Source organism: Gavia stellata, chromosome 9 (assembly GCF_030936135.1).
Source record: "Gavia stellata isolate bGavSte3 chromosome 9, bGavSte3.hap2, whole genome shotgun sequence".
Lineage (NCBI taxonomy): Eukaryota > Metazoa > Chordata > Aves > Gaviiformes > Gaviidae > Gavia > Gavia stellata.
Window position 1 is genome coordinate 29784040 of NC_082602.1, and position 27520 is coordinate 29811559.

Consider the following 27520-nt stretch of genomic DNA (forward strand, 5'->3'; position numbering starts at 1 on the left):
ATGTACATCAAACAGGTAAGTCGGTGGGGTCCAAGCCGCCCGCCTTGTGCCGTGCGGCCTGGGCCTGGCTGGGTCGGTTTGGCCCGGCCTGCTCTGCCCTGCCCTGGCGCTGGGGGGTCTTCAGCCTCCGCGCTAGCGGCAGAGCTAGGTCCCGGCCCGCAGCAAGAGGCCCGCTGGCTGGTGGCGGGTCCGAAGGCCTTTGCTTAGTTCGCCGCTGTCCCGGGGGGGAGACCGCGGCCCTTGCTGAGGGGAGGGCGTTCCGGGTCCAGCCGTGGAGCAAGTCCGCCGTGTAGGCTGGTGGGTGCCTTTCCTCCCCCTGTTCCCGCGGCTGGTTTCATTCATTGCAGGTGAGAAGTGGCGTTGGGTGAAGGCCCTCTTGGACCCGGGACTTGCTCGCAGGCTGTATGTGGGGACCCTTTGGACGGGGCAGCCCTGATGTCCCGGCCCTCCAGGCGACGGCCGACCCAAGGCCGGGAGGCTCGTACCCACGCGGGGCTCGTACACAAACAAGGGGCTCTCCTCAGCTGTCAGGTGGCATCTTTCAGCTGTTAAAGTTGTGGGTTCTCTTATTTTTTACTTCTTTAAAAAATCCGCATGTGGTTTCAGTGGGGAAACGTGACTGTGTTTGGGGTTTCAATTCAAACTGGTTCTGTCTGCCCCTTTACCCGGAAAAAACAACAGTTACTGTTTGTGATGCTTTAGGCCCCCGGGCATGGACCATTTAACCTATTATACTTCATCCTTGACAAGCAATCTACAGCTAACGATCAGTTAAAAAGAAGGGCCTTGTATGGACCTTTTCCAAACAGTTTTTAAGATTGAGGTGATCATTGATGTTACTTCTGTAGTGTATCCCTGCAGTCATATTGCATAGTGTATTGCACAGTATGGTTGATTTTTTTTTTTTTTAATGGCTGCTTTTGTACCACTACCTATGCATGTTCATACAAACCCTACTAGGATTCTAATTTCTCAGTGGACTCAAAATTTACCTGGCTTTCTGACACCCTGTGGGTATTTTTATTAAGAATACTACTTTTATCATGTTTGACAGTGCATGTTCTACATAGAAATCAGGTTTTCATCAACTGTTTGGCTGACTAGGGAGTGTTTCAAATGCCTTTTGATCGTGTTTTAGTAAATCACTCTGTCATTGCAGGTGTGAGCATGGCTTTAAAGTCTTTGAATAAGAATTCTTCTCCAGATTTGAATTGCACAAAAGTAAACAGTAATGAAGATATATAGAATCAGAGTAAGAAGTCCAAATTGAGTCAGAACAGCAGAAATTGGTTTCATCTAGAAAAAAAAAAATTTAGGTGCTCAATAATCAATACTGTTCTAGGAGCTACAGAAGAGAGCATAACAAAGTGTGAACATGAGAATAAAACGGATAAGGGTGAATTTTGTTCCACCAATATCCCTTATTTTTTTGCTTCCCAGAAATCATTCTTGGAGTTTGAAGATTAAAATTATTTAAGTCTTAGTCCGAGGCTATACAAGGCAATAAAGAAGTTATGATGTTTCAGAATATGTAGGGTGGATGAAGTGAAAAGCCATCTAGGACAAAACTTTGAGAGTGGAGGAAAATGGTGTTTAGTCTGCCTGTATCATACTCTTGTAGTGTCGGTGGGTCTTAGGAGTTTGTGCTTCTATAGTAATACATAAGAAATAATGTTTGGTTGGTTTTACCTTTTTGTAGAGGCTTTGAGGTTCTTATCAGAATAAAGTAGATTAATTATTCTAATCTGTATGTTTTTAGATTATTACAGGTAAACTGCAAAAGTACTAGAGACCAAATTTTTTGCCCATTCTTTTCATTTTTTTCTTGAAATCTGGTGAATTGGGAAGCAGCATTGTTTGCCAAATGTGGGTTTGGGTTTTTTTTAATATTTATTTTTCAAAATAATAAAAGTGAATGTAGTTGCTGTGGCCTAGAGTTGATGGCAAGACCTGTGTAAGATTTGCTGTTCCTGGTTTTCCTTTGAAAGCCACTGATACTGAGGCAGAGCTTGCTATTACTGCGAAAGTTTCAATCTGGCAGATGAGGCAGACTTTTTTAGGGGAGGTGGGGGTCTGTGTTCACGGCCACAGTGACTGGGTAGTCTTCAGTTAATATGTTGTCTTAAACTTACTTTCTGTAGTTTGGTCCATTACATTCTGAAATCCTTAATTACTTCTGATACAGTTGCTTTGGATTTAGGTCTGAATACAGTGCAGGTACTTAATGAGAACTGTATCTTGCCCCAAGGAGAGAGAGCATAGACAGTTGCAATTCAAAAAAGGTTTAGATAGGCAAAGTATTGGAGGAAGTGGCACACTACTCATTTTCCAGAATAGCTGCTGTTGCTTAGATTTGATGTTTGATGGTCAAGGATTAGTAATTTTCTGCCTACCCATATTCTTAGCTTCAGATTCCAGTAATAAAATAATTTTGCAAAGAGGATTTGACAAGGAAGATGTAGTGCCTGGGAGGAGAATGACTGTGATTTCTGACTAAAAGTTCATTAATGCCTTTTAAAGTTTTATTTCATTTCCATTTTTATAAACTGGAGTGTTTGATTTGCTGTCTGGTGTGGCATTTTCATTCAGTATTAGTGAGATGATTTTAATCCATTAGTATAAACAGGTGATAAGAAGAGTTTTCTGTGGTAATCCTTGATAATAGACTGTCACATAGTGGGAGAAAGACTTCAGACCGAACTTGACATGAATAAATCAGGGCACTTTCTTCTCCCAGTCTTTTGTCTAGTAAATTTAATGGACAGGATTTTTTTCCCCACTGTTTGTATAGCGTGCTACCAGAATATTACAGAATATGAATGTGGATCTGAAGGTAATTGTTTCTTGAGTTGCTCAGGTGTACAGTTAATGTAGGCTTTTGTGGTAGGGGAAAACGCTTGCTTTAATGTTTACAGTACTATTTCTAGGCTTTTTGCTGCAGTTTTGTATGTGCTTCTTGGATATGAAGTATTATGCTCATATTCTGGAACATGGGCTATTTTAATACTTGAAGATGTGAGAGAAGTGACGACATGTTCAGAAAAATAGAAAATGGTGATGGGACCATAGATCTTACAAACAAAACAAAGTCTAAATAATTTCACATTCTAAACTTCAGCAGTAATAATATTGGGAAATATCTTGTAAGACATTTTGTTGTCTTCCTAACAAGTAATTCTTAGTTTATGATAGCTATCATCATGAAACATTGGCATTATTTTAACAATATCTTGCTTGCTGGGGAAGAGCTGGGTGAAGGACATAACGATTAAATGTCAGTGCTAGTCCTTTCGTAAGTGTTCTTGCTGAAAGATCTGCAAACATCAAAACTTTTCAGGTGGCTGCTGTCTTTCTGTTGTCTTACTGAGCAGAGCAAAGCTGCTGTATAGTCTTTCAGCACAGCTTTAATGTTTGGAAAAGGTGCTTAATGCTGGAATGTGCATGCTGGAAGTCGGATCAATTTTGCTGCTGCGCAGAACTGCTGAAGTATTGGGATATTGTCACTCTGTACCTTGTATGTTACTTGACCTGGCAAACCTCAAATCACTACTGAAATGGAATAGTTGAAATTTGACGTGCTGCTTCTAGATGATTGTTTGCTGTGTGGCTCCTGAAGTTAATGGTATAGGTTTGTATTTGTCTGTTTAGGAAGTGAATTCATTAGAACTAAGATAGCTTGCTTTTTCACTTTTCCCTTTAGGTTGCACAGTAAAACAAAATAAGAACGTAAAATAGGTAGAGTCTTGTGTAGTTTTTGCAGTCCGCAGTTGCTCTACTTGGAGAATTTGCAAATAGAATTGTTATGCTGTATGTGGATTGCATTATAAAAATTAAATATAAATCTGGCCCTACTAGGAGAAGCGTGTTTTATATTGGCTTTTCTTTCCTGTATGTAATAGTTGATGCAAATACGTATTTTTGTGTAGTTTGTTACAAAAAGACTCTCAGAACACTGTTGTTCACTGTGCTTTGGCCTAGATAAGTGCCAGCATCTCTTGTGATGTGGGAAGAAAAATCTCTCCCTAAAGTGATGCTTAGGTGAGGGGCAAGTTTTATGATGTAAGTTGCTGATCTTGAGCTAAAAGGTTGAAGTGTGTGTGGGAAAGGCAGGAGAAATCAAGTATAATATAATTGATGTAAATATTCTGTAAAATCTTATAGTTCAAAAGCTGCTGAAGAACAGAGAGAACTTTGCTAAAATAACTTACTCTTCTCATTAGGTAATCATTCAGGGCTTTCGAAGCTACAGGGACCAAACCATTGTGGACCCATTCAGCTCAAAACACAATGTCATTGGTAAGTTCTGATACTTGTCTTCTAACACTAACTAGAGTTGTGCTGTTATTTCAGATGATGTTCACATTAAAGTCCTTTATAGTTTTTAATATTCTGCCTAGATTTGATGACTATATTTTCTGGTTTGGAAACTTCTTTACAGTTGTCTGTAACATGTCACAAGGCGTATTCCACTTACAGCAAAGTAATACTAGCATTCAATTTTATTGTTACAATAGTATGTCTGAGTCTTCAGAAATTGAGTGAGGTTTGTAAACTCCTTCATATGTGCGGATCTCTGTATCAGCCAGACCCCCTTTAAAGGCTGTCCTTGCAGCAACAGAGAATTTGTATGGGATTCTTTTTCTTTTTTAATGCAAGTATGATCGTTTTTTATGAGTAAGCACACTAGCTACTATAAACTGCTGCAGAGGAGATGGTGCTTTTTCTTCCAGCTTTGGAGGAATGAATTTCTGGAATGTGGACTGTCAAAAAGTACAAGTTTCAAAGTGTAGTTTCACACAAACACCTTAGTCTAACAGCATGTTGTTAACCACCATTCTCGTACCTCTTCCTATCTTTGCCTGTGGATGCTTGGTCCTGCCTTTTCATTTGCATTGATTTTAGTGATTGTGCAGCAACTTTGAGACTGATGACCCAACAGAAGACAGTCAATTTTGGACATAAAAACTTAGTAGCCAGGATTTACTCTGAGACTGGAAAAAATGTGCATATCACTTGAATAGCATGTCCTATTATGTAATGTTACTTCATCGGGAGCTAAAACTGTCCAGGTATTACTGGTTTAAAAGGGAAAAAAAATCAATCCAGCTTCACTGTTTTTTGCCTTTTTAAAGACCTCATGGCAATCCCAAGTAGTTTTGGGGGTGAGGTGAATCTGGAGGGCATGTAGGCAGGAAGGGATGAAAAGCCTGGGATGCTCATTGCTGCTGGAAGTCAAGCAGTTTTGAAATTAATACAGTAGGTGCTGATCCTAAAGATAAGACACTGAGCTTTGCTGAAACACATCAGACTGAACAGTGGGATTACTGTGTGTTAGCATAGTGCAGTGTTCTTATACCTATATTTTTTTTTAAAAATAGAAATAGTACTTCTTCCAGCCTTTTTAAAACAAAATATTGCTGCAGTAGCAAGTGGAGTATTAAGAAGCTCATACTCTACCTGAAGTTCATACAGTCAACCTGAATGTACAGGCAAGTGTTTTACTTTGGTTAAATATAAAAAAAATTGATGCTGGGAACAGGGGAGTTTGATTTAGGTCTACTGTTTTTATCACACTAGGAGATCAGTATTAAAAAGAAAAGTATGGGAATAAATAGGATTGGTTTAACCATTATTCTCATTGTGGAATAGTGTTGGAGTTCCTAAGTCATTGTAATGTGTTTGAGTGGGGAAAGGGCTGCTCTCCTGTTCTCAGACAATGACTAAGTGATCCACCTACTAAGTTTGCCTCATTCCCTTGAGGTTTTGTTTGGCTGTGTTATATTTGGGTTCTGTTCTTGAATATTTATATGCAAAATTTCATGTACATTGCAATGTTAACTCATGCCAACTTGAGGTTATACTTTGTTTTAATTTTCAGTGGGAAGAAATGGATCTGGAAAAAGCAACTTTTTTTACGGTAAGCGTGGATTTCTTAATATAAAAGCATGGGGATGCTGGTGATACCAGGTTGGTTCATTTGTTTTTGCCAGAAGTTGGTCTACCGAATGTCCCTCCTCAACAAGGAGTGGCAGATTGGTCATTACTTGGCGATGATGAAAGGCAGATCTCAATGCACTTCTTTAATAGTTACCTTCAGGTTTTTCCCCAGTATTTGGCTTCTCTTACTAAGGGCTTTCTAAGATTTTTAAATGGCAGAAAAATATTTACAGGAGGAAACTGATTCTAAAAGTCACCCACCTTGAAAGTTGATTGTGATATTTGCAGTTACTTTAGACATTCTTAGTGGCTAAATTCTAAGCTGATTCCATAGGAGTATGGTACAGCTTATACAACCCTTTAGTGTATGGTTATGAGGGGGTTTTGTGGCGTGGGAGCATCAGTGGAGGAGCAAAGATGTTAGTCAAAGGAGTTAGTGGCCTTTGTGATGGTAGTCTTTATAAATTTCCAAGTGTTAAGTATTTTAGTGATATTTTTAACCTAGCCTGTGTGCTATGTATTTGTAGAGGAAAGCACATGAATTCTTACTCGTGCAGCATTGTTAATGCTTATGCAGTGAGCTAGTAAGGTGGTGACAGTGAGACTTTGTCAGGGAAATTCTAGTGTACAGCAGGCTGAGTGATAAAGATCCAGCAGATTACGTTTTTAATGAAGAGACATTGTAAGATATTAGCAGCAGCATGACTGTACTATACAACAGTAAAACAGTATGTTTTGAGTTAAAGAAACTGCTGCATATCTCCCTAAAGGAAAGAATAAATCTTCTGTTTCTTTACTGTTTTATTACAGCAATTCAGTTTGTCCTCAGTGATGAGTTTAGTCATCTTCGCCCAGAGCAGAGACTGGCTTTGTTGCATGTAAGTGAAGGTGTATAAGAACAAGACTAAAGAATAAACTAATGCATTTGAATGTTGCTGAAAAAAAGCTAAATTGCTGGTCTGTGGATATTTTAAGCCAATTATTTTGGAAGCATCCTTAAACATTTTTTGTTTCCCTTTGGGAAAAGGAAACTTACTACGAAGTAATACGTTGTGGTGATAATGCACATTGGTGAATGTGTATCCCAGATTTTCAGAAATAAAAATATATGTACTGGATCTTACATACATACTCTTGACTCTAAAATACTTGGAAGGAAAGGGGAAGTGGGATTGTCATGAAAAGAGCAGATGAATGAGCTCAAAATCCTGCTAAAGTGGGAATTACCTAACTAAAATATCTCCTTTCTTAGGAGGGTACAGGTCCTCGTGTTATTTCAGCGTTTGTGGAAATTATTTTTGACAATTCGGACAACAGGTTACCGGTAAGTTGAATATACTACTTCAGAAATAGATGATCACTTCAGACTCTAGTATCTCAGTATTATAGAAGTCTTCAGTATGGTAACTGCTTTTGAGTCAGTTCTGGTAAAAAGTGCCATAAAGAGTCTGGATTAGCTCTATATACCTCCTGCAAGCAGTTAAAATTTACTGGGTTTTGTTTTCTTAAGATTGATAAAGAGGAAGTCTCACTTCGCAGAGTCATTGGAGCCAAGAAGGACCAATATTTCTTAGACAAGAAAATGGTGACGTAGGTACTTCTTTTCCTTAGCTGAATGAGACTAGTAGTATTTCTGTAAAATTCACTAGTCACATCGAACACTTGCATCTCTAGCCTGAAATAAATTAATTCTCATGAGTTCCATGAGCAATACTAATTTAGTTGTGTAATACTGAGTACTGGTAGTTGGACAGCAAGGACATCAGTCCTTGTGTAATAGATAGCAGACTTTGAATTTACAGTTTAATCCATTAATTAATGTGATGTTTAACTGCTTATATAATGTTTCTTTCAGGGTTTTTTTAAATAGAAGAGTTACCAGACTTTAGGTTGTTTCACATCCTTCCTAGTGGTATCTTTACCTGTATTTGCCTCCTTTTTGCTTCAAAGTGCTTCTTTCTTTAATCTCTTTCCAATATTCATTCTCTCATTTCATTTTGGAATTAGCTAATATCAAATAAAGAAGCTTCTTCAAACAGAGCATGCATTGCGCACAGTGATTATAGTATGTGATGTATAGTTGTGATACTTCACTCAATTTTTACAGCTGTTGCCTTTACTGTAAGTGTTTTTAATAGATTCGCAATAACATTTCAGGAAAAATGATGTAATGAATCTTCTTGAAAGTGCTGGATTTTCTCGCAGTAATCCCTACTATATTGTCAAACAAGGAAAGGTAAGGTTTTCTTCCACTTTGAGAAAAAGATCACTAATCAAGAGTATCATGTTTCCTGGATGCCAAACTTAGTTCAGTTATTGCAGAACTAAACCAAAACCTAAATCCATTTTAATTTGAAACAGTTATTGTAGATGCTGCTTTTGCAAATACTACTATTTTAGTAGCTTATGTCGATTTTAAGAAAAAAGTTTTAGTGTCTGTAATGTTGATATTTAGAAAAGGTTTTTTTCATGGTAATCTTTTCAATCATGTGCTTTTCTGTATACTTAAATACAAAGCAAACTTAATTCCTATGACTGTTTCAGTGTAAAGTCATAGATTTCTGGGCCTTAAGATGAGGCAGTAAAGTAATTGTAGAGAATTTTAAGAGGCTAAAAATACTGTCAATGGAGGATGAATGGAAACATGTGGAAGCACCGAAAGTGAACACACAGCTGGGAAAGGGCTCACAGCATGGCCTGTATTAACTGATCTTCAAGACCCAAGCCTGCTTACCAGAGCTTTCAAAGGACACCCAGGTCTGGAGACAAAGGACAGGTTACTTGTAATGGCTCACAGGGTGGGACACCATGGAGACACTGATAACTGTCAGCTCCAAAAGATTACTGAAAGGCATACTTAAAAGGGGAATGCAGGATGCTTAAGGAGCACTTGAGGGCAGAAATGCCGACCCAGCAGTACAGTCTCAAATGTTTATCAGGATAAATTTTCCTATACAGCTGAATATGTGTATTTGGAAAAAAACAACTTCAGCTAGAAAGTCACTTGTGTATTGTAGTGGGGATTGGTGCATGTGACTCTTACAGCCAAAATACACATACTGGTTTTAATATAATACAAATTAGAAACAGTTACCTTCTTATAAAAGGATGGAACTGCTGAAGTTCTATTGAAGGAGAGTGAGTTTTATGTCGGATTTAATTGTATGACTGATTTAGTGTTGGATTAATGAGTGTTTCATGACCTGAATTATTCTAAGATTTATAACCCTTACATTTTGCTGTGGTTTTATGGAGGCGTTTAAACTCTTTGGTTGAGCATCAGGACTTAAAAGCCCAAGCTTGAGTTTCTCTAAACATAATTTTGAGCGGGGAATGATTTCTTCAGTTGACATAATACTAGTATCTTGAGTTTTAGCAATAACTGGTAGCATTTGAAAACCAACAAAATTAGTTACAAGCAGAATAGTTGCCATCCTAAAGTAATTGTCTCAAAAAGAAAGCAGTATGGTACATACTAGGTATCGGAATCTTCCTGCCAAAACCTCAGACAAGCAGGCATAGTAAGAAAAGTGCAATCTTTGATCTGTTGTGGTTAGCCATACATCCAGAGCAGGCTATTGAAATCATAGCTCTTGAATTTTCAGATCAACCAGATGGCCACAGCTCCTGACTCTCAAAGACTGAAGTTACTAAGAGAAGTAGCTGGTACCAGGGTGTACGATGAACGCAAAGAAGAGAGTATTTCACTAATGAAAGAAACAGGTAAAAATAGTTTAAGGAATTAATGGAATTATTGTGGCATAAAACATTAATTCTAAAGGTTTATGGCTTTTTCAGTAACACTAATTGCTAGATAGGTTTTTATTTGTGGTATGTTAAATGATGCAGAGAATGTCATGTATGTCATATTTCGTCCTTGAATTTTAAGTATCTCAAAAGATTTAATAAGTGACTTCAGGTGTGCTTTTAGTAATAAAACTTTTTAGCTAGGCTAATAGGGGTATTTGTACTGTTCAAAACACATAAGTGATGTCAGCTGGCAGTGATTCAAAAAATCAGGATACCTACTGCTATGGGAACATTAAAGTTTATGTAGTATAGTCTATAATTATTTCAAGTGTGTGAGCCAAGAGAGTACCTGCTTCTGTTGCCTTACATAACTAGTATCAACAGTTCTGCTGTTAGGATGGTTTTTTGGGGAACTTCTGGACATGGGTTCTCCTTTTCACATCTCATAACTGTTGACAAATAGTTAATCACTGGAGGAGATTCAGTATCTTTAAAGGTGTGGGAATGTATTAGTGTTTAACAGAACGTCAGTCTTGTCATCTTTTCTAAAGAGGGCAAGCGAGAGAAGATCAATGAGTTGTTGAAATACATTGAAGAGCGACTGCATACCCTAGAAGAAGAGAAAGAAGAGCTGGCACAATACCAGAAATGGGATAAAATGAGGAGAGCATTAGAATACACCATTTATAATCAGGAACTTAATGAAACCCGAGCTAAGCTTGATGAGGTAAAGTATCTTGGCTAATGCAAAATGTAACATGAACTATTGATTTACTTTTTGCCAACGTCTCCTTGTGTTCCTTGATAGAATCCTGTCAATGTTCTTCACTAATTTAACAAATTATTTTTTTTCTGGAACTACTACTAAAACAGAATCTTGCTACTTAAGCTATTGGTGATATCTCTGTACAGCTTTCTGCCAAACGAGAGACAAGTGGAGAGAAATCCAGGCAGCTGAGAGATGCACAGCAAGATGCTAGAGATAAAATGGAGGTAAAAATACTTTTAACAAGGGCTCTCCAGAGGTTGATTTGCTTTGTGGGTTTTTTGGCGGGGGGGAGGTCTAAAACAGTGTTAAATTCTATTTTATGCTTTCATCGTGTTTGGAAATGGGAGAAGTTTTTCACACTTTTAGTGTATCTTGATCTACATAATAATGATCTTGTGAGTTTTGATAGATACTGAAATGTGCATGCAGTGTTTAAGATACCACGTACTTAAATTTGCATAGGAAATAGAACGGCAAGTTCGAGAACTGAAGACAAAGATTTCGGCAATGAAAGAAGAGAAAGAACAACTTAGTGCTGAAAGACAGGAGCAGATTAAACAGAGGACTAAATTAGAGCTGAAGGCTAAAGACCTGCAGGATGAATTAGCTGGCAACAGTGAACAAAGGGTATGTAACAACGGTGAAGTCCTAAAATGTCGTTGGCACAAGGTAGTACACTGGTACCTTGAAGTTTTGGTTTTAGACTGCAGCATTTCATTATTTTCTAAGGTTTGCTGGACAGATATCTTAGTTTTTTGTGATGTCTTTAGTGTGCTTCTAGGGGATGTAAACAGAGACTCCTGTGTTATGATCCTTTATCATCCTGCATGTTGCAAAATCAAGCACCTATAATTGTCTTGATCCTAATTGCTGCAAGTATTGGGAAGGAGGGTTTTGTTTGTAGCGCTAATTTGAACTTGGTTGTTTGGCCCATACAGACCTTCCTTGCTTGCATAGTTTAGCTTCTTGAGAATGCTTCATTTCATCCCTCTTCGCTGTCCTGATTAGAACTGAATTCACTTCTATTAAGTGTTGAAACAGCATAGTATCAGATAAGCAATGACATCTTGCAATCTTACAATTAAATTATTCTTTAGAAGTGTGTATTTATATAATAATACAGTTCCTGATATCATCTAACTTCAAATATTGCTTTGTTTGACTTTCAGAAAAGACTGTTAAAAGAAAGGCAAAAGCTTCTTGAGAAAATTGAGGAGAAGCAGAAAGAATTAGCGGAAACGGAGCCGAAATTCAACAGTGTAAAAGAAAAAGAAGAGAGGGGAATTGCTAGGTCTGTGGCATTCTACAACGGGGAGTCAAAACATTTTAAAAAAACCCACCCAAGATACTATCAATGCTATCGATATGTTCAATTAACTTAGAGTTGTACTTGTTGCTTGAGAATGGGGTAGCTATATGTACTTACAGATGGTCTGTAAAAAGCCTCCTTTAATGTTGCGGGGGAACAGTATTTGGTGAAACTAATTTTTAAGCTTAACTACTTTTGTGGGCCATTGTTGACTCCTTGTTCTATGAAGTTGTCTGGGTGATTTTATGGTTTATAACATGATCCTTTTCATTTTGTTACTGATTTGGTGCTTTAATTTTAGAGCCTGGTTTGACACTTTTTGAAAATACTTATGGTAATTCTTAATGGTTGCTCTTAATAAATTAAAGATTTCTTTATAATACAGCATGTCTTTCCCTTCTCAAAATAGACTTGCACAGGCTACACAGGAAAGAACAGATCTTTATGCAAAACAAGGTCGAGGAAGCCAGTTTACTTCCAAAGAAGAAAGGGATAAGTGGATAAAGAAAGAACTGAAGTCTTTAGATCAAGCAATCAATGACAAGAAGCGGCAGATTGCAGCTATACACAAGGATTTAGAGGATACAGAGGCAAACAAGGAGAAAAATTTGGAACAGTACAGTGTAAGTTTGCAGCTTACTACTTCTCAGTATTTTTGAGAGAAGGGTTAAACTTGGTCTAATCTTGGACAATTAGACTTTAGTGCCTATTTATAAGGAAGGTAAGACTTTCTGGTTGGGTGCGGTCTTTTAAAAATGTATTATTGAAAACATCTGCAGATAAACTCTAAAATCCCTTTAGCACTGCATCTAACTTCGTTCTGTATGTTGACTTCCTTTCTGGTACTTTCCCCAAAGTGTTTGGCCTGAGTTTTCAGGAAGAGACTTAGATCTGCCTTGCTCTTATCTGTGTTGAACATGGCCATTTCATACAGATAAAAATTTGTTATGTTTTTATAGAGGTCTACGTTGGTTGTTTTAGCACTTCTCTTATTTTCCCTAAACAGAGGATCTTCTAAACTGTGCTGCAAGCACTGCACCTTTTGCACCACAATTGCAGCTGGTTAGAAGTTGCGTCCTTATCCATGTTAGAAGATTAACAGTATTATCTGCATAACTTTTAGATTTTAATTTCCATTCAAAAACAGCTCTTACACTGCAAATGCAACAGTACAATCCAAAAATATTGATCCTGTTCAGAGCTACAGGGGTGAAAACCCCTGCACTTATGGTGGGAGAGCATCCAGTGCCAATGCTGCTACTTTGCATGTGCTGATAGACAGTGTTCTTGATCTTTGTGTAATATATCGATGGAAATCGAGGATCAATCTGACAAAATCTAGCAACGTAGTTGTACAAAGACAACGGTGTTCTGCTAAAATACTGTTTGGATGGGGCCCGCATTAGCAATGTAATGATTCTCTGAGTTGGTGAATGAAAGAAATGGCATTTACTACTGACTGTAATAGTATTGTACTGCTTAGTAGGAATTCTGTAGAATTGAAGAGGTTAAATTTGAGGTGGCCTTTGATTCCTTTTATAAACATGTCTTTGTTTTCTTCTTACAGAAGGTCGAATTATGCTCAGGCTAAGAGTTGTATAGCTTTTTGTTGTTCAAAGGGGAGGTGTGTTGGATGAAAGTGATGGAGAACTTGCAAAGTTAGCTTGGAAAAACTTGGCTATGTTTTGAGAACACAGCTAGCCCTTGTGTACACAGATAACTATGAAAACATTATCTGAGTTCTTTGAAAATGGCAAATGTTAAATGAGCAAGGGAAGGATGCCTGTGCTTAAACAGTACGCTGTTGACAGAAGCTGTGGTAAAGTACTAGTACTGCTGGAGAGCAGGCTAAGATTTTTGACTAATAGCAGTATGGCATGGTACGAAAGACTAGTATGTATGTTCATATCACAAATGTTACTTCAGAGCATGATTACACATATTTATGTGTATGATAGTTATGGTTTTGATTCAGTTTCTTGTGACTTATTGAGCCATTTCACTGTAATACCCAGATGCACAGTTCAACTTGGTGCCTGTGTTGCAGTCTACTTGATAACTTCACCCTGTTACTGCTCCCTTACAAAGATGCATTTATTCTTAGTGCTTTTGCAGTTTGTTGCAAATTGGTTAAAACATTTGTAGGAATTGTTTCTGAATTTAAGTAGTAATTTAGTATTGAATAAAAGAAATTTTTTTAACATAGAGAGCTGTAGTTTCATACTGTTCTTTTATTTGTGTTAGAAACTGGACCAGGATCTTAATGAAGTGAAGGCTCGTGTTGAAGAACTGGACAGAAAATACTATGAAGTGAAAAATAAAAAGGATGAACTACAGAGCGAAAGAAAGTTAGTAATTAATTGAAATATGTCTGAATCTCACTTTATGTGAAGGACCCCAACTGTGTAGTTGTTAATATGGCATGTAGGTATGTTTTTAAATATAGCCATGTATGAAATCCTGCACTTCGCCTTCCCGTTAGATTAGCAGTCTTTGAGAATAATAATAGAAAAATCTTCAGACTTCATTCACACTTAAAATATTGTAATTATTTTTGCTCTGTAGTTACCTATGGAGAGAAGAGAATGCAGAACAACAAGCTCTTGCTGCAAAGCGGGAGGATTTAGAAAAGAAACAGCAGCTTCTCAGAGCAGCAACAGGAAAGGTAAGATACCTTGTATTTGGGAGTTCCTTGTGGAAGCTTTTCTTCTCATTCTTAAATGATAAGTCATAGTCATACCTGAAAGACAGTTATTTCTTTTGACAGTCTTACTGTCATAATTAAAATGGACAAATTGTATTTGTAAGCTGAATTTTTCAGATATTTATAGTTCAAGGTAATTGAGGAGAGGTAAGGAGACGAGGTAGAAACGGAATACTTCTAAAATATCTTCTGATATATTTTTGCTTTTTTCTTTTAAAAAGACCCTGAAAAGTGGTGGGCTCAAATATTGCGGTATCTTCCATTAGAGCTGTAGGTTAGCAGGAACTTGGTGAAAAAGAAGGTTATGACTTTCACAAAGTTAGAGGTAAAATGGATATGACTTCTACATCTTTTAATTGCTGTACAATAATGAGTTATATTTCAACAGGCCATTTTGAATGGTATAGACAGCATAAACAAAGTTTTGGAGCACTTCCGTCGAAAAGGCATAAACCAGCATGTTCTAAATGGCTATCATGGCATTGTAATGAATAACTTCGAATGTGAACCAGCTTTCTACACCTGTGTTGAAGTTACTGCAGGGAACAGGTAATTAGATGCTCTTTAGTGTTATTTAAAGCAGCCGCAGTGTTACAACGTAGTTGTTGGTGCCAGTTGCTACTGAAAGTTTTATTCTTTTGATCTTGAGCTTTCGTCCTTTTTCTTGTCAAAGTGCCTTCTATATAGTGTGATCAAACTGCTGCTCCTTTGAGAAAGAACTAAGATGAATTCTGCCTATTTAAAAAATAATGTTAGCTGCTCTTGATCTTGTCTAAAAAAACCTAAAACAAAACCACACAAAGACCCTAAAAAAGGTCCCAGACCCACAATTCTGACATTTATCAGAAGAATTGGTGGTGAGGCTGAGCTATATTGAATAAAGTGGACTGCCATCTTCCAGGGTACAGAATTCTACAGTAAGCAATGCTGATGTTTCAATGATAATAATAAGAATTATTTCACTTACACTAGAAAATCTTGTGGGTGAGGATGGTCTGTCTCTAAACCATCAAAAACTGCTATTCAAAAGCTATCTGAAAAGATAGTGTTAATGAGTCTGTGTAATATGTGTTATAGAAGTAGTAAGTGCCTCTTGGGTGATCCACCACTTCCTGCAGCATCTGACACTTCAAATTAATTTAAACTGTCTTTTTGTGTGATCGGTCCCCTCCCCTATTCCAATTCATGAGTAGTCATACAAATTCTTGTTCTAATGAAATGTAGATAGTGCCATAAGGGCAGGGAAGAGGATAGAGGTGACAAGATCTTGCAAACTATCCCATAGAAATGCTGATGCTACCGCAGTTTGAAATGCAGTCCCTCGTCTGAAACATCTGTGTCTGTGAACAAGACTGTCTCTTCAAAGTACTTCACAGTTCTTTCTGAATCCTATTGTACCCATAGTTTGGAAAAAGCAGTAACGAGCAAACTGTAGTTCAACTTGCAAAAGAAAGATCACTTATTTCAGTCCCTCTGATGCTAGTCCCAATCATGCATAGGGAGATAGATGTGGTCTCTGTTTCGGTTGATTGTGTACAGAGGCATAAGATGCAAAGAGGGCTGAATATTGTATATTGAAATGGTATGGAGGACAGAATTTTGCAGTTGAACAAAAAAAAGCTGTGTACGTAGTGACACTGTACACATATTGAGCTGCTCGTGTGACTGAAGGGTGGAATATAAAATTCTTGGCTGATCCCGTTTTAGTGAAAGTGAATAGAGTGTATCCACTTGCTTATTCTAAGGCACAGACTTGAAGAGAAAATGCAATGCAGCTTTATATTGATGTTATTTAATGGTGCCTGCATGCTTACTGTTCCCATGCAAGTATGTTAGTGCTTTTAGCACAGTAAAGTTTTTCTTGTTTCTTGGACTTGTTGATTAGGTTGTTTTATCACATTGTGGATTCTGACGAGGTCAGTACAAAGATCCTAATGGAATTTAACAAAATGAACCTTCCTGGAGAAGTTACTTTCCTCCCGCTGAACAAGCTGGATGTTAGAGATACTGCTTATCCTGAGACTAACGTGAGTTAGAGTTCCTTTTGAACCTTCCTCTACTTCATAATTACAGAGCCTCATATTCTGAATTGTTTGTGTATACTTGATTTGCTGTTGAATGTCTGCAATTAAATACTAGTTCTAAGGTATGCTTCTCAACATAAAAAACCTGTTACACGAAAATACTTACTTTCCTACCAAGTATTTGCTCTTTTAAGTTTAACTTCACCTTACAAGTAAATAGGCGATACTAAAAAGAAGTAGAATTTTATTGTAACCTGAAAATTGATAATTGCCTGAATTACCGAATTGTAATTCTTTAAGCTGAAATGCTGCCATGGGCAAAAGCTGAAGAGCCACGTTACAGCCGTGGACAATTTCTCAAAGTTACTGGAAATGAGTTGTGTTTTTATATTTAAAAATGCATGAATAAATCTTCAGTGACAACCATTTAAAAAATAGTTCTGAAATACTTTTTTGAAATGTATCTGCTTTTATTTGAAATTTTAGTAGTGAATTAATTGTGTAAATGTTAACTGCTTCCTACAATAATCAAGATAGAATAAGTTCTTTAAAAATAGATTTTTTTTTTTTCTTTTTTTCCTCAGATAAACATAGGAAAAAATAAATAGGAAACAATCTGACTTCTGGTGTGCTTATTTTGGGAGAGCTTTACTAGTAAAACTGTGTTAATGTTTGTGGCCTGCTCTCTACAGAAAGGAATAATTTTTTGGAGGGAAAAAAATCTTACTGCTAACTTATGATACTTACTCAACTTGTTTCAGTAGCAATTTAATACTCAGATGAGATTCCTGGCAGACTCTTAGTTGACTTAATGCTCAAGCCTAGCTGTTAAAAGCTAAAATTGCAAAATCTTGCACTTGATTTCCATAGAGTGTTTATGTGTTTGTCTTGGGAATGTTCAGTCAGTATGTCATCCTTCTACCAACTGACAGCTGTTTCTTTCCAAAGTATCATTCACAATATTGTGCTTTGAGTTCAGGGTTTGATGTCCTGTATGTAAATAATGATATACCCAGCTCTAGAAGTCTTCATTCTAGAAGGCTATTGATTATGAAGCCAATGCTAATATTCACTGAATTTGAGATATGCTAACCTTTTAGAAATCCTTGTTATATGGCTAGTGTGTATTCTATTTTTATGCTTGATGGTAGTTTCTTTCTTCCACGGCTCTCTTGAATTCTGTGTGTGAATTAGTTGCAATATACTTGCCATATTTGTATCTGTATGCTCTTCTCATTAAAATCACTGTCACTTCAGGATGCTATTCCTATGATCAGTAAACTGCGATACAATCCAAGGTTTGACAAAGCTTTCAAACATGTTTTTGGAAAGACTCTAATTTGTCGTAGTATGGAAGTGTCTACCCAGCTGGCCAGAGCTTTTACTATGGATTGTATTACTCTGGAAGGTAAACATTGCAATTTTATGAATTACTTATTATAAAAATGGGATCCCTGGTATGTGAGGCTCATTAAACATTGTCTGTTGACATTGTCAAAATAATCTTTTTTTTAAAATAATAGTATACTTGACTGAGATGGACAAGGTTGCTCTTGGTTAAGTACAGTGCTTAAAAATACAGAATTTCTTCACAAGCCCTTGAATTTTCTTAAGCTCTAAAATTTAGTAGCTAGCTATCTCCATCCTAAGAATTGTAAAGTAGATTGGGTTTGTATTTATCCAATTTAACAGGCATTTGTTTCTCTGGAGTACTTACGGAGTTTTCCACAAACTTAAACCAGTGTTTAGGGTGTGAAATGTATGGCCTTAATTACTGATAAGTGCGAGGTGAATTCTTCTGCATACCAGACACACTTACATGTTATATTTTCTGAAATAATCTGTATCTCTTGTTAATTGCCTGTTCTTGGCAGGCAGATTCCCTGCAGGCTTATTGAAGTCTTTTTTGTCTCTTAGTCAATATGAAAAAATTCCTAAGGATGTCTGTGGAAGAAATGATTAATTTTTCAGTAACAACATAATCTACAAGCCACAGATGCTGCTAATTACTCAGCCTTTCTTTTGTTTTCTTCTTCACAGAAGAACTGAGATTTTTTTTTTTTAAATGGTGGTGCTAGGGATTTGCATTTTTCCATTAACATAAGCATTTTTTCCTTCAAACTGCATGGTTTCAGAAGTTAAAAAAAACTAGCTAATGCTTAAAGGAGATCATAGCAGTCTGTGTTGGTCTTGAGAAAGGAAATGTACTTTAAATTGAATCCCGAAATAACCATTTCCCTAATTATTGTAAACATATGTACATCATTCCTGATACTGATGCAGCACTTCTGTAGGTTAGTTGAAATGTTCTAGTTCATCTGTGAAGTTGCATTATAGAAACTGCTCTGAACATTATGGAGAGCCTATAGCATGCAGTTTATAGTCTTATTCTGTTATGCTTTTAGGTGATCAAGTCAGCCATCGTGGTGCTTTGACTGGAGGTTATTATGACACAAGGAAGTCTCGGCTTGAATTGCAAAAAGATGTTAGAAAGGCAGAAGAAGAACTTGGTGAACTCGAAGCAAAACTCAATGAAAACTTACGCAGAAACATTGAAAATATCCTTTTGTTGTTCTTGGGTAAAGGTTGTGTCATGACAAAGCTTTTGTTTTTGTGATTACAGTAATAGATGAAAAACAGGAGACTTAACAATGTTAGAAATTAGCTGTGGCATTTCTTTTGACTGTTGCTTGTGCAGCGTGGTACTGTATGTTACTGTAGGGATTTTAGTAACAAATAAATCAATGGTAAAACAGGAACAAACAAAAACCCTGCATGTGAAAATCGATGTACAACCAGTGAAAATAACGGATTTTAAAACAATCCATTGTTTATGGGCCTGAATTGCATTCTTTTTTAAAAATCATTTTTAGATCAATGCAACTAGTTAAGAAACAGTTTCTATACTACTGCTGTTAATTTTTGTAAAACTTCTGTAGTATGGAAACTTGACTGAAAAATAGTAATTGAAGCACACCTTGTCCAAGGGTTTGCTTCAGAGTGGCTGGCACTGTCGGCTTGAGGAAAACGGAGCTTTAGTAATCTGTCCTTGTTAAAACTTGATCTTGATATTTAAAGCTTAGAGATGGGGTCAAAGCCTAAACATTGAGGCTTTCTATTCCTTCTAGAGTTTGTTGTAGTAACTACTATAACCAGATATTCTTGTTAGCTGTGTTAATCTTCACTGCCTCTTCTGACTCATGCTATATTTTTAGTACTTGTGTCCTGAATTGATGTGTTACATAGCCCACTTATGCTGTGGGGAGGGGGTGGAGAGCTTTATATTATAATTAAGTTCTGAGTTGCTTGACAGTCTAGGTCTTTTCAGTTTCTCTGTACGAAAAGTCAAGTAACAGTCACCTTTTTCTCTAACCTCTTTAATGCTACAGTGTCCTTTTGAGATCCAGTGTCTAGAATTCAGGGGCAGGAGAGGTTTATACAATTTTCATCTCCATTATCCAGGTCATTCTGTCCTTTGAACTGAACTCCTTTGTTTTTGACCTGCAGCAGTGCATTAGAGACATTTTTGGGGCAGCAGATAAGCAGAACGTTGAAGCCTATGCTTAGATCCACAGCTGATTAGCAAAACTTCAAAAGTATGTACCTATGTCTTGTTAAGTCAGTGGAAGAATGTCGAAATGGTCTGTTAAACGGGACTTGAATAGACTGAATTCGCCAACTGGCTTTACATGCACCAGCAATAATATGAATGTCTTTCACCCTTCTTCCTGTTACCTGTAAGCAATGTGGAGGACGCAATTTGTGTATCTACAATTAAATATTTAAGTGTGGCATTTTCTCCTTCCTTACATCTTTTTTAAACTACAAATATGTAGGCATATGGTTTAAAAGGATTTGTGCAGAAACTAATTTTGACACTAATGCCAGTGTGCATTGTACAGGTAGCTTGTATTTTGTAACTAGGAATGGGAGCTTGAATTCCTGCTGCTTGTAGTTAAATTCCCCAATTATCCGTTAGACCCTTTGGTTTCAGTATAACTTAACTTCTAACCAGGACTACTGTTTTGAAATTGAAAAATCTTTCTTGCTATCATTTAACTCAAAATCTTTAGGCCTGGGTTTCTTTTTGTGGAGGGATCTATAGGGGATGTAAGTAGAGTGCTCATCTAACTGATAGAAATTCTTATGTGGCATACCCTTCAGCTGTGGTGGTACATCAGTGACTGTAATAAGAACTGTTACTGCAGTTTGACAGTAACTTTTAGAGCATACCACAAACAGACCTCAGTCATTTTGAAAGTAAAATACCTGTTCCTACTAACTTTCTGTTCTGTAGCTCACTCAGTTTTCCCAGAATGTTTAAGTATGTGGTGAAGTGTTTTACTGTAACCTCTGCTTAGGGGAATTATTTAATTTTTAGGGCATTTAAGTTGATGTCATGTTAAAATACACATTGTAGTAGGAGTAACATGATGTTAGCAATTCAACATAAATTAAACCAGAATCCTCTGCAAGCTCTGCACCATGACTTAAGCCATTATATCAAAACTAGCGTGAACAAAGTACACTTTTTGCCTCATAATTGAGTAAGGGATAATTGTATTGTTCTAATATTTCATTTTAAATGTAGGCTTCTGCTCTTCTATATTTTGTAAGATCTGAGTTTTCGTTACAAGTTCAAACATACCCCTGTGTTCTTCTGAGTGTCACGTTGTAAAACTAACAGCTAAATGAAAGTTTCCTCATTTGTCCTTGGTGTTGATAAGGGTGCTCAAGTTACTTTTGTTGATGGTTCTTGATTTCTTCTGTACAACTGAGTATTTTGGTTGTGTGGTTTGGGGGGGGGGTTGTTAGTTTTTGGGTTGGTGGGGTGTTGGTTTTTTTTTGAATGGCAGCTGAGTATGCCAAGGGGAATAAAAGTTGAAGGTGCTAGTAGGTATAAAATACCTTTTAAAACAAGGACAGAGTTTTCCTTAGCCCACGGTATGGATTAATAATGAGATTGACCAGCTAATGAATCAAATGCAGCAAATTGAGACACAGCAGAGAAAGTTCAAAGCCTCTCGAGACAGTATTTTGTCAGAGATGAAAATGCTGAAGGAGAAGAGGCAGCAGTCTGAGAAGACATTTATGCCTAAGGTATAGTATGGGAATATTGAAAGCTGTTACTGGTTTTATATTAGTTACTTTGTTAATATTACTGATAAACTTGCCTTCCTTTCTGGTTAACATCATAATATGAAATAATAATATGAAACGTAAAAAGATGACTAGAGATGTCACAAAAATACGTTTATGTGGACAGAAAAGTGAAAGCTGTATAAATCTACGGATTGCTCTGAGGAATGATTCTTTCTAATATCTGTTATATAGCAACGCAGCTTGCAGAGCTTGGAGGCAAGTTTACATGCTATGGAGTCAACTAGAGAATCATTAAAAGCAGAACTGGGGACTGATTTGTTGTCTCAACTCAGTCTTGAAGATCAGAAACGTGTGGATGCTCTTAATGATGAAATTCGACAACTACAGCAAGTAAGGAAATGAAAATGTCTTGCCATTAGATGTGGTGCCTTTCTTCCCAATAAACTTACTTTTGTCCTTTTGTATGAAAAGTCACTTATGATGAATACAGTGTAATTGAAGTAATGTTTCATCAGTAGTAAGTAGGCGTGTTTGGAGTTTTCTCATCTGCAAAATGTATTCGCGTGTTTTTCTCGAATGCTGGGTGAATTTTACTAGCTGTATTGTGTGAGAATTATGGTTATTTGTGTTGGAATCATCAGTTTCCTTGCTCCTGCTCTTGGACTTTAAACCAATAAATACAAACAGATATAATCTGAAAGGAATGATGCACAGCGTGGGAAAATAAAACAATGCCTTTAAGCACGTGGTAGATGAGACAAAAACTAAGGTTTTCTTCTGACATCCGTGTTGTTTGGAAAAACTACTTAAGTATATTTTCTAAAGCTCTTCTGGGTTTAAGAATTAGATTCAGATGCTAATACAGTTTAAGAAACTTAATGATTTGTATGGTTGACTTTTACACTAAACAGCTGCAAAAATATTTACTGTTTGGTTCTTTCTACCTGTTAAAATTAGAGCAACAGTCCAAAGAATTGTGTGGTGTTTTAATACACAGAAATTGTGTGAAGAGTGGGGGTTTTTTTGTTTGTCTTGATTTATTTTTTTTTTAACCAAGAAAAAAGTGTTTAGGAGTCAGTTAAGGAAATTAATATACTTTTTTTTTCAGGAAAACAGACAGCTTTTGAATGAGAGGATTAAACTAGAAGGCATTATCACAAGAGTTGAAACATATCTCAATGAGAATCTGAGAAAACGCTTAGACCAAGTGGAACAAGTAAGGATTTTCTCTTAAATGTACTTTTGCAATCTCCTTTTGGTTTATTTCCAGGGCTTTAATGTATTAATCATTTGATAAATACTCATTCATTACTTTGTATTATCTGTGGCGGGTTTTGCTTCCCTATATCCAAGCTGAGTTAAGTGTTTTACTTAAATTTGGGTGCAGTATTTTAGGGATGTGAATTTTTTACAGAAATCCTACTCTAAATACACAGCCTATATATAAATACGGCCATCATAATGGCAGATGTGTTTGAAAACCTAACTATTCTCTAAAAACTTTACTAAAATACTTAATACAGTTACATGCAAAGTAGCAGACAATAACTTGCTTGTCTGGCTTATACTTGTGTTCCCCTCCATGCTGAAGCTTGGTGGCATTTACTTTGTCCTATAGGAACTGAATGAGCTACGAGAAACAGAAGGTGGCACAGTTCTTACTGCCACAACATCGGAACTTGAGGCTATCAACAAACGAGTGAAAGATACATTGGCACGGTCAGATGGTTGGTAGCATCATTTTTTCAAAGAAAAATCTCCAGGGTTTTGAAAGTTCACACATACCATATTTTGGTTTAGAAATAGATTATAATATGAGAACAAATAATTGATTTCAAATATGCTGTAGTAGTTACATAGTGTATAACAGATTTTTGGAACTTACTCCAAAAGATAAGTGAAACAAGATTTTGTGCATGTCGTACATAAATAAGTGTCCACAATTGCACACTGTAATACCGGTAGGTATGTGTTGGTGATAACAGACTTCTGGCTTCAGGGCATAGTACTTTTGAAGAAACCTTCATGCAAGCATGATCTTGTATAGTTCTTGAATTTTGTCTAACCTGTCTAAAACTAAGTTGCTGTCAAATAGGAAATAGCATCTATATGGCTCAAGCTTTTTTTTTTTGCTTTCTAGACTTTAACAATATGACCTTAGTATGTTTGTTAGGGTTTTTTAAGCCATATACTCACGGGGAAGAGAGGGTTTTTCAGCCTTTTCTCTTAAAATTAACTTCCTACTCTTTAATAAATAGATCTTTTTTTAAAATATCTTTTTGTTTCATAAATATTTGACTGGATAATTGCTGAATTTATGCAGGCATCTAAGAATTACCACTTTGGGTTTTGTGCTCTTCCCCCAATATCTCAGATCTGGATAATTCCATTGACAAAACAGAAGCAGGAATTAAAGAGCTTCAAAAGAGCATGGAACGCTGGAAGAATATGGAAAAGGAGCATATGGATGCCATTAACCACGATACAAAAGAACTTGAAAAAATGACTAATAGGCAAGGCATGCTCCTCAAGAAGAAAGAGGAATGCATGAAGAAAATCAGAGAGTTGGGTTCCCTTCCACAGGAGGCTTTTGAAAAGTATCAGACTTTAAGTTTAAAGCAGGTAATAAGTGTGCTTGGTTTCACGACCTGAAATACTGTTGTCACGTACATCTTTGAGTGTCAAATGTGGCTACAATTGCAAGTCACTTTGATACGTTAATGTGTTCCCTTTTACAGTTATTCCGCAAACTGGAGCAGTGCAATACAGAACTGAAGAAATACAGTCATGTTAATAAAAAAGCTTTAGATCAGTTTGTGAATTTCTCGGAGCAGAAGGAAAAATTGATAAAAAGACAAGAGGAACTGGACAGGGGCTACAAATCCATTATGGAGCTGATGAATGTCCTTGAGCTCAGGAAATACGAGGCTATTCAGCTGACTTTCAAACAGGTAACAAAACAGCAAAAATTGTAAAGACACTGGTGCTGAAATCAAATTGTCCCATTATGTAGCAGCTATATGAGAAGAAGCAGATATTAAGTATATCTATTCTAAAATAATAGAAGGCAATATGTAAGTTGATGTTTGTCGGGTTTTTAGATACTGAAAAAGAAATAGGCTAGCATTTTAAATAGGTGCTCATCTTGGCTGTATTGTAACTCTAGCTTTGCTGTAAACATCTTAAATACTTCTGTTCTGGTGAATCTCTTTGTACTACATACAACCCCTCCTGGGGAATGTCTGGTAAAAAAACTGCACCAAATCCGTTCTCCAGATTTAGTGAAAGTAATTCCTAATGTTAACAAAGGTTCTTAACTACGAAGTGTGTGAAGTCTTCTCTTAATGTCATTTGCTTGACTGAGAACTCATCTGAAATTTATTGAAATAAATCATACTTGCTTTTGCTGCTGTTTTATGTTCTAATTCTACCATTTTCTTGAAAAAAACCTGAAAATTCTCATACTACAAGAACAGTTGGCTTAAATGTTTTTAAACCAAGTTCTGTATAGCATTTGGTTTTTCACTTCTGCTTAAGAGTGAATGTGGATCTCTGCTTTGAAGCAGATACTTAGTGTGATCATGTAAAAACAGCTGTTGTCTGTATTTGATTTCACTGTGTTTAAAAAAAAAAAAAAAAAAGAGCTGGCGTATTGATTGTTTCTTTTTCAGGTGTCAAAAAATTTCAGTGAAGTATTCCAGAAGTTAGTTCCTGGCGGCAAGGCCACGTTAGTGATGAAGAAAGGAGATGTGGAGGGCAACCAGTCCCAGGATGAAGGTGAAGGCAGCACTGAGAGTGAAAGGGGATCTGGATCTCAGAGCAGTGTTCCATCTGTAGACCAGTTCACGGGAGTTGGCATAAGGGTAAGGAAAAATATTTGTTTCAGTACTCTGAATATTTGTTTATATTGCCTTTCAACTATATTTTTAAAAGGCAAGGTTTAATTGGCCCTGTTTGTTTACTATAATAGCAAGTGATGTTATGGTTTAATATTTTGAAATCATCTTGCTGTTGCATTGTTTTCTTAGGTATCGTTCACGGGGAAGCAGGGTGAAATGAGAGAAATGCAGCAACTTTCAGGTGGACAGAAATCCTTAGTGGCCCTAGCCCTGATATTCGCTATCCAGAAATGTGATCCAGCTCCATTTTACTTGTTTGATGAAATCGATCAAGCCTTGGATGCTCAGCACAGAAAAGCTGTTTCAGGTAACTGTCTACTTTTATTCAGCTTCATTGTGGTTGAAGTTGATAGTCTGTCTTCTCATCCCTTATGTTTAAGATAAAAGCTTTTAATCATAAGGGTACATTTTTGAATATCCCAACGTGTGTTAGAATTTAACTTTGTGCCTTCTGAAGCTTTCATGAACTTGGTTTTAGGTAGAAGCTTTGTGTTGTCTGCTGCGTCTAAAAACTGTCCTTACTACACGTGAGTGTGGTGGAAATAGTCCTGTTTTGAAGTGTAGTTTGATTTCAAAGTGAACTTTGAGCTCATTGCATTGTTAGAAAAGTGCTTTCTCTGTTTTTCATCATAGAAGTTTAATACCCCACTGATTTTGCTGAGTGGCTGGATTTGTCAGAGTTGATATTGGAATTAATGATAATACTTAAACCTAGTGTGGATCCTTTCTTGATTTGTGGGGTTTTTTGTTCTTCTGTTTTATTAACCAAAACCTCATTTTGAATAAGGAATAGCAAACTCTTTGCCTGTCTTATATTAAGACCTGTCCTGCTTTATTGAAAAGATTACATTAATAAAGAATTTTTGTGTTCTTTTTTAGATATGATTATGGAACTAGCTGAACATGCTCAATTTATTACAACAACTTTTAGGCCTGAACTGCTTGAGTCAGCTGACAAGTTCTATGGTGTAAAATTCAGAAACAAGGTAAATAATGTTTTAGTTATGGCATTACTGAGAACCTTATCACGTTGTGCATATGAGACTTGACTTAACAAAAGTTCAAAGTGAATCAGTCTTATTTCAGTGATGGATTTTTAATTATATCACAGTCTTGTGTAAAAGTTCTCTCCTTCCTGAAAAAGAATTTAAATATCTACAGATGTCCCTTGTCATGTTCTTTAAAGGAAATTAGAAATTGATTATAGGCCTGTTGCTGAGTCCTGAAGCCTTCAGATAAGTCTGTCTTATTCTGAGGAGATACTGTAATAACTATATACTCCTTTTTGTTCCACCAGGTTAGTCATATTGATGTGATCACAGCAGAAATGGCCAAAGACTTTGTAGAAGATGACACCACGCATGGTTAAACAAAATTGTACTTACTGCTTGTTTGGAAAATGTGTATAGTGCTATGTTTATGCCAGGGACCTGTAAATTTAAAATATGAAGTATTTAGTCCTTGTTAAAAATAGTTTTTGAACATACATTTTAACCAAGACCCCAGAAGGCTTAGTTTCAAAGGAGCTTGAGTATCCATTTTGTCTCTGTTGCTGTATTTTATAAGATAATTGTTAATGTTACCTTTATACAGTACCTGTAGTTTGGAAATTTTATTCTCTTCCTTCAAATCTTTTGTAAAGTGTTTGTTGCTGTTTTAAAGCTTTTCAGAAAGTGCTAGCTATTCCTTCTTAAGTATAATTTTATCATTTATATTGCCTCACATGGTTTTTTTAATGGCTTCAATTAAAACGATTGGTTTTATCGCTGTAACTTGTGTACATTAAATTTTTGATTTATATTGTCTTTCTTTAGAGGATTCCACTGAGATGGAGTAAATACTATTTGGTCATACTGCAGCTGCATATTTCAGAGTATGAGACAAAGCAATTCTTTCAAGCCATTCTTACTTCCCTTTTTCATCTTTTTTGCACGTTGCCAATGCCAGCAGAAGACTGCCCCAAATCTGTGCTTGTCCAATTTCATAGTGTTCTGGTTATTGAACTGAAAAAAATCTAAATATCAG

General features: G+C 36.6%; 1 protein-coding gene across 1 annotated transcript; it reads left to right on the top strand.

The window, feature by feature from the left end:
* On the top strand, window positions 1–27223 carry SMC3 (structural maintenance of chromosomes 3). Its single transcript, XM_059821556.1, has 29 exons — window positions 1–15; window positions 4221–4296; window positions 5879–5917; window positions 6748–6815; window positions 7190–7261; window positions 7448–7527; window positions 8095–8173; window positions 9543–9660; window positions 10239–10414; window positions 10600–10680; window positions 10919–11083; window positions 11626–11747; window positions 12175–12388; window positions 14010–14113; window positions 14331–14430; window positions 14858–15018; window positions 16355–16496; window positions 17751–17901; window positions 18899–19051; window positions 21442–21593; window positions 21828–21986; window positions 22705–22812; window positions 23215–23323; window positions 23971–24218; window positions 24335–24547; window positions 25268–25459; window positions 25625–25802; window positions 26375–26481; window positions 26793–27223. The coding sequence occupies exons 1-29, from the start codon at window positions 1–3 to the stop codon at window positions 26862–26864; spliced, it is 3654 nt and encodes a 1217-aa protein (XP_059677539.1). The 3' UTR covers window positions 26865–27223.
* The last annotated feature ends 297 nt before the right edge of the window (window positions 27224–27520 follow it).

Coding starts and splice junctions, on each gene's coding strand:
- SMC3 (XM_059821556.1), top strand. Junction 7,528..8,094: donor TTAGACAAGAAAATGGTGAC/GTAGGTACTTCT, acceptor ATAACATTTCAG/GAAAAATGATGTAATGAATC. Junction 16,497..17,750: donor CTGCTTATCCTGAGACTAAC/GTGAGTTAGAGT, acceptor CTGTCACTTCAG/GATGCTATTCCTATGATCAG.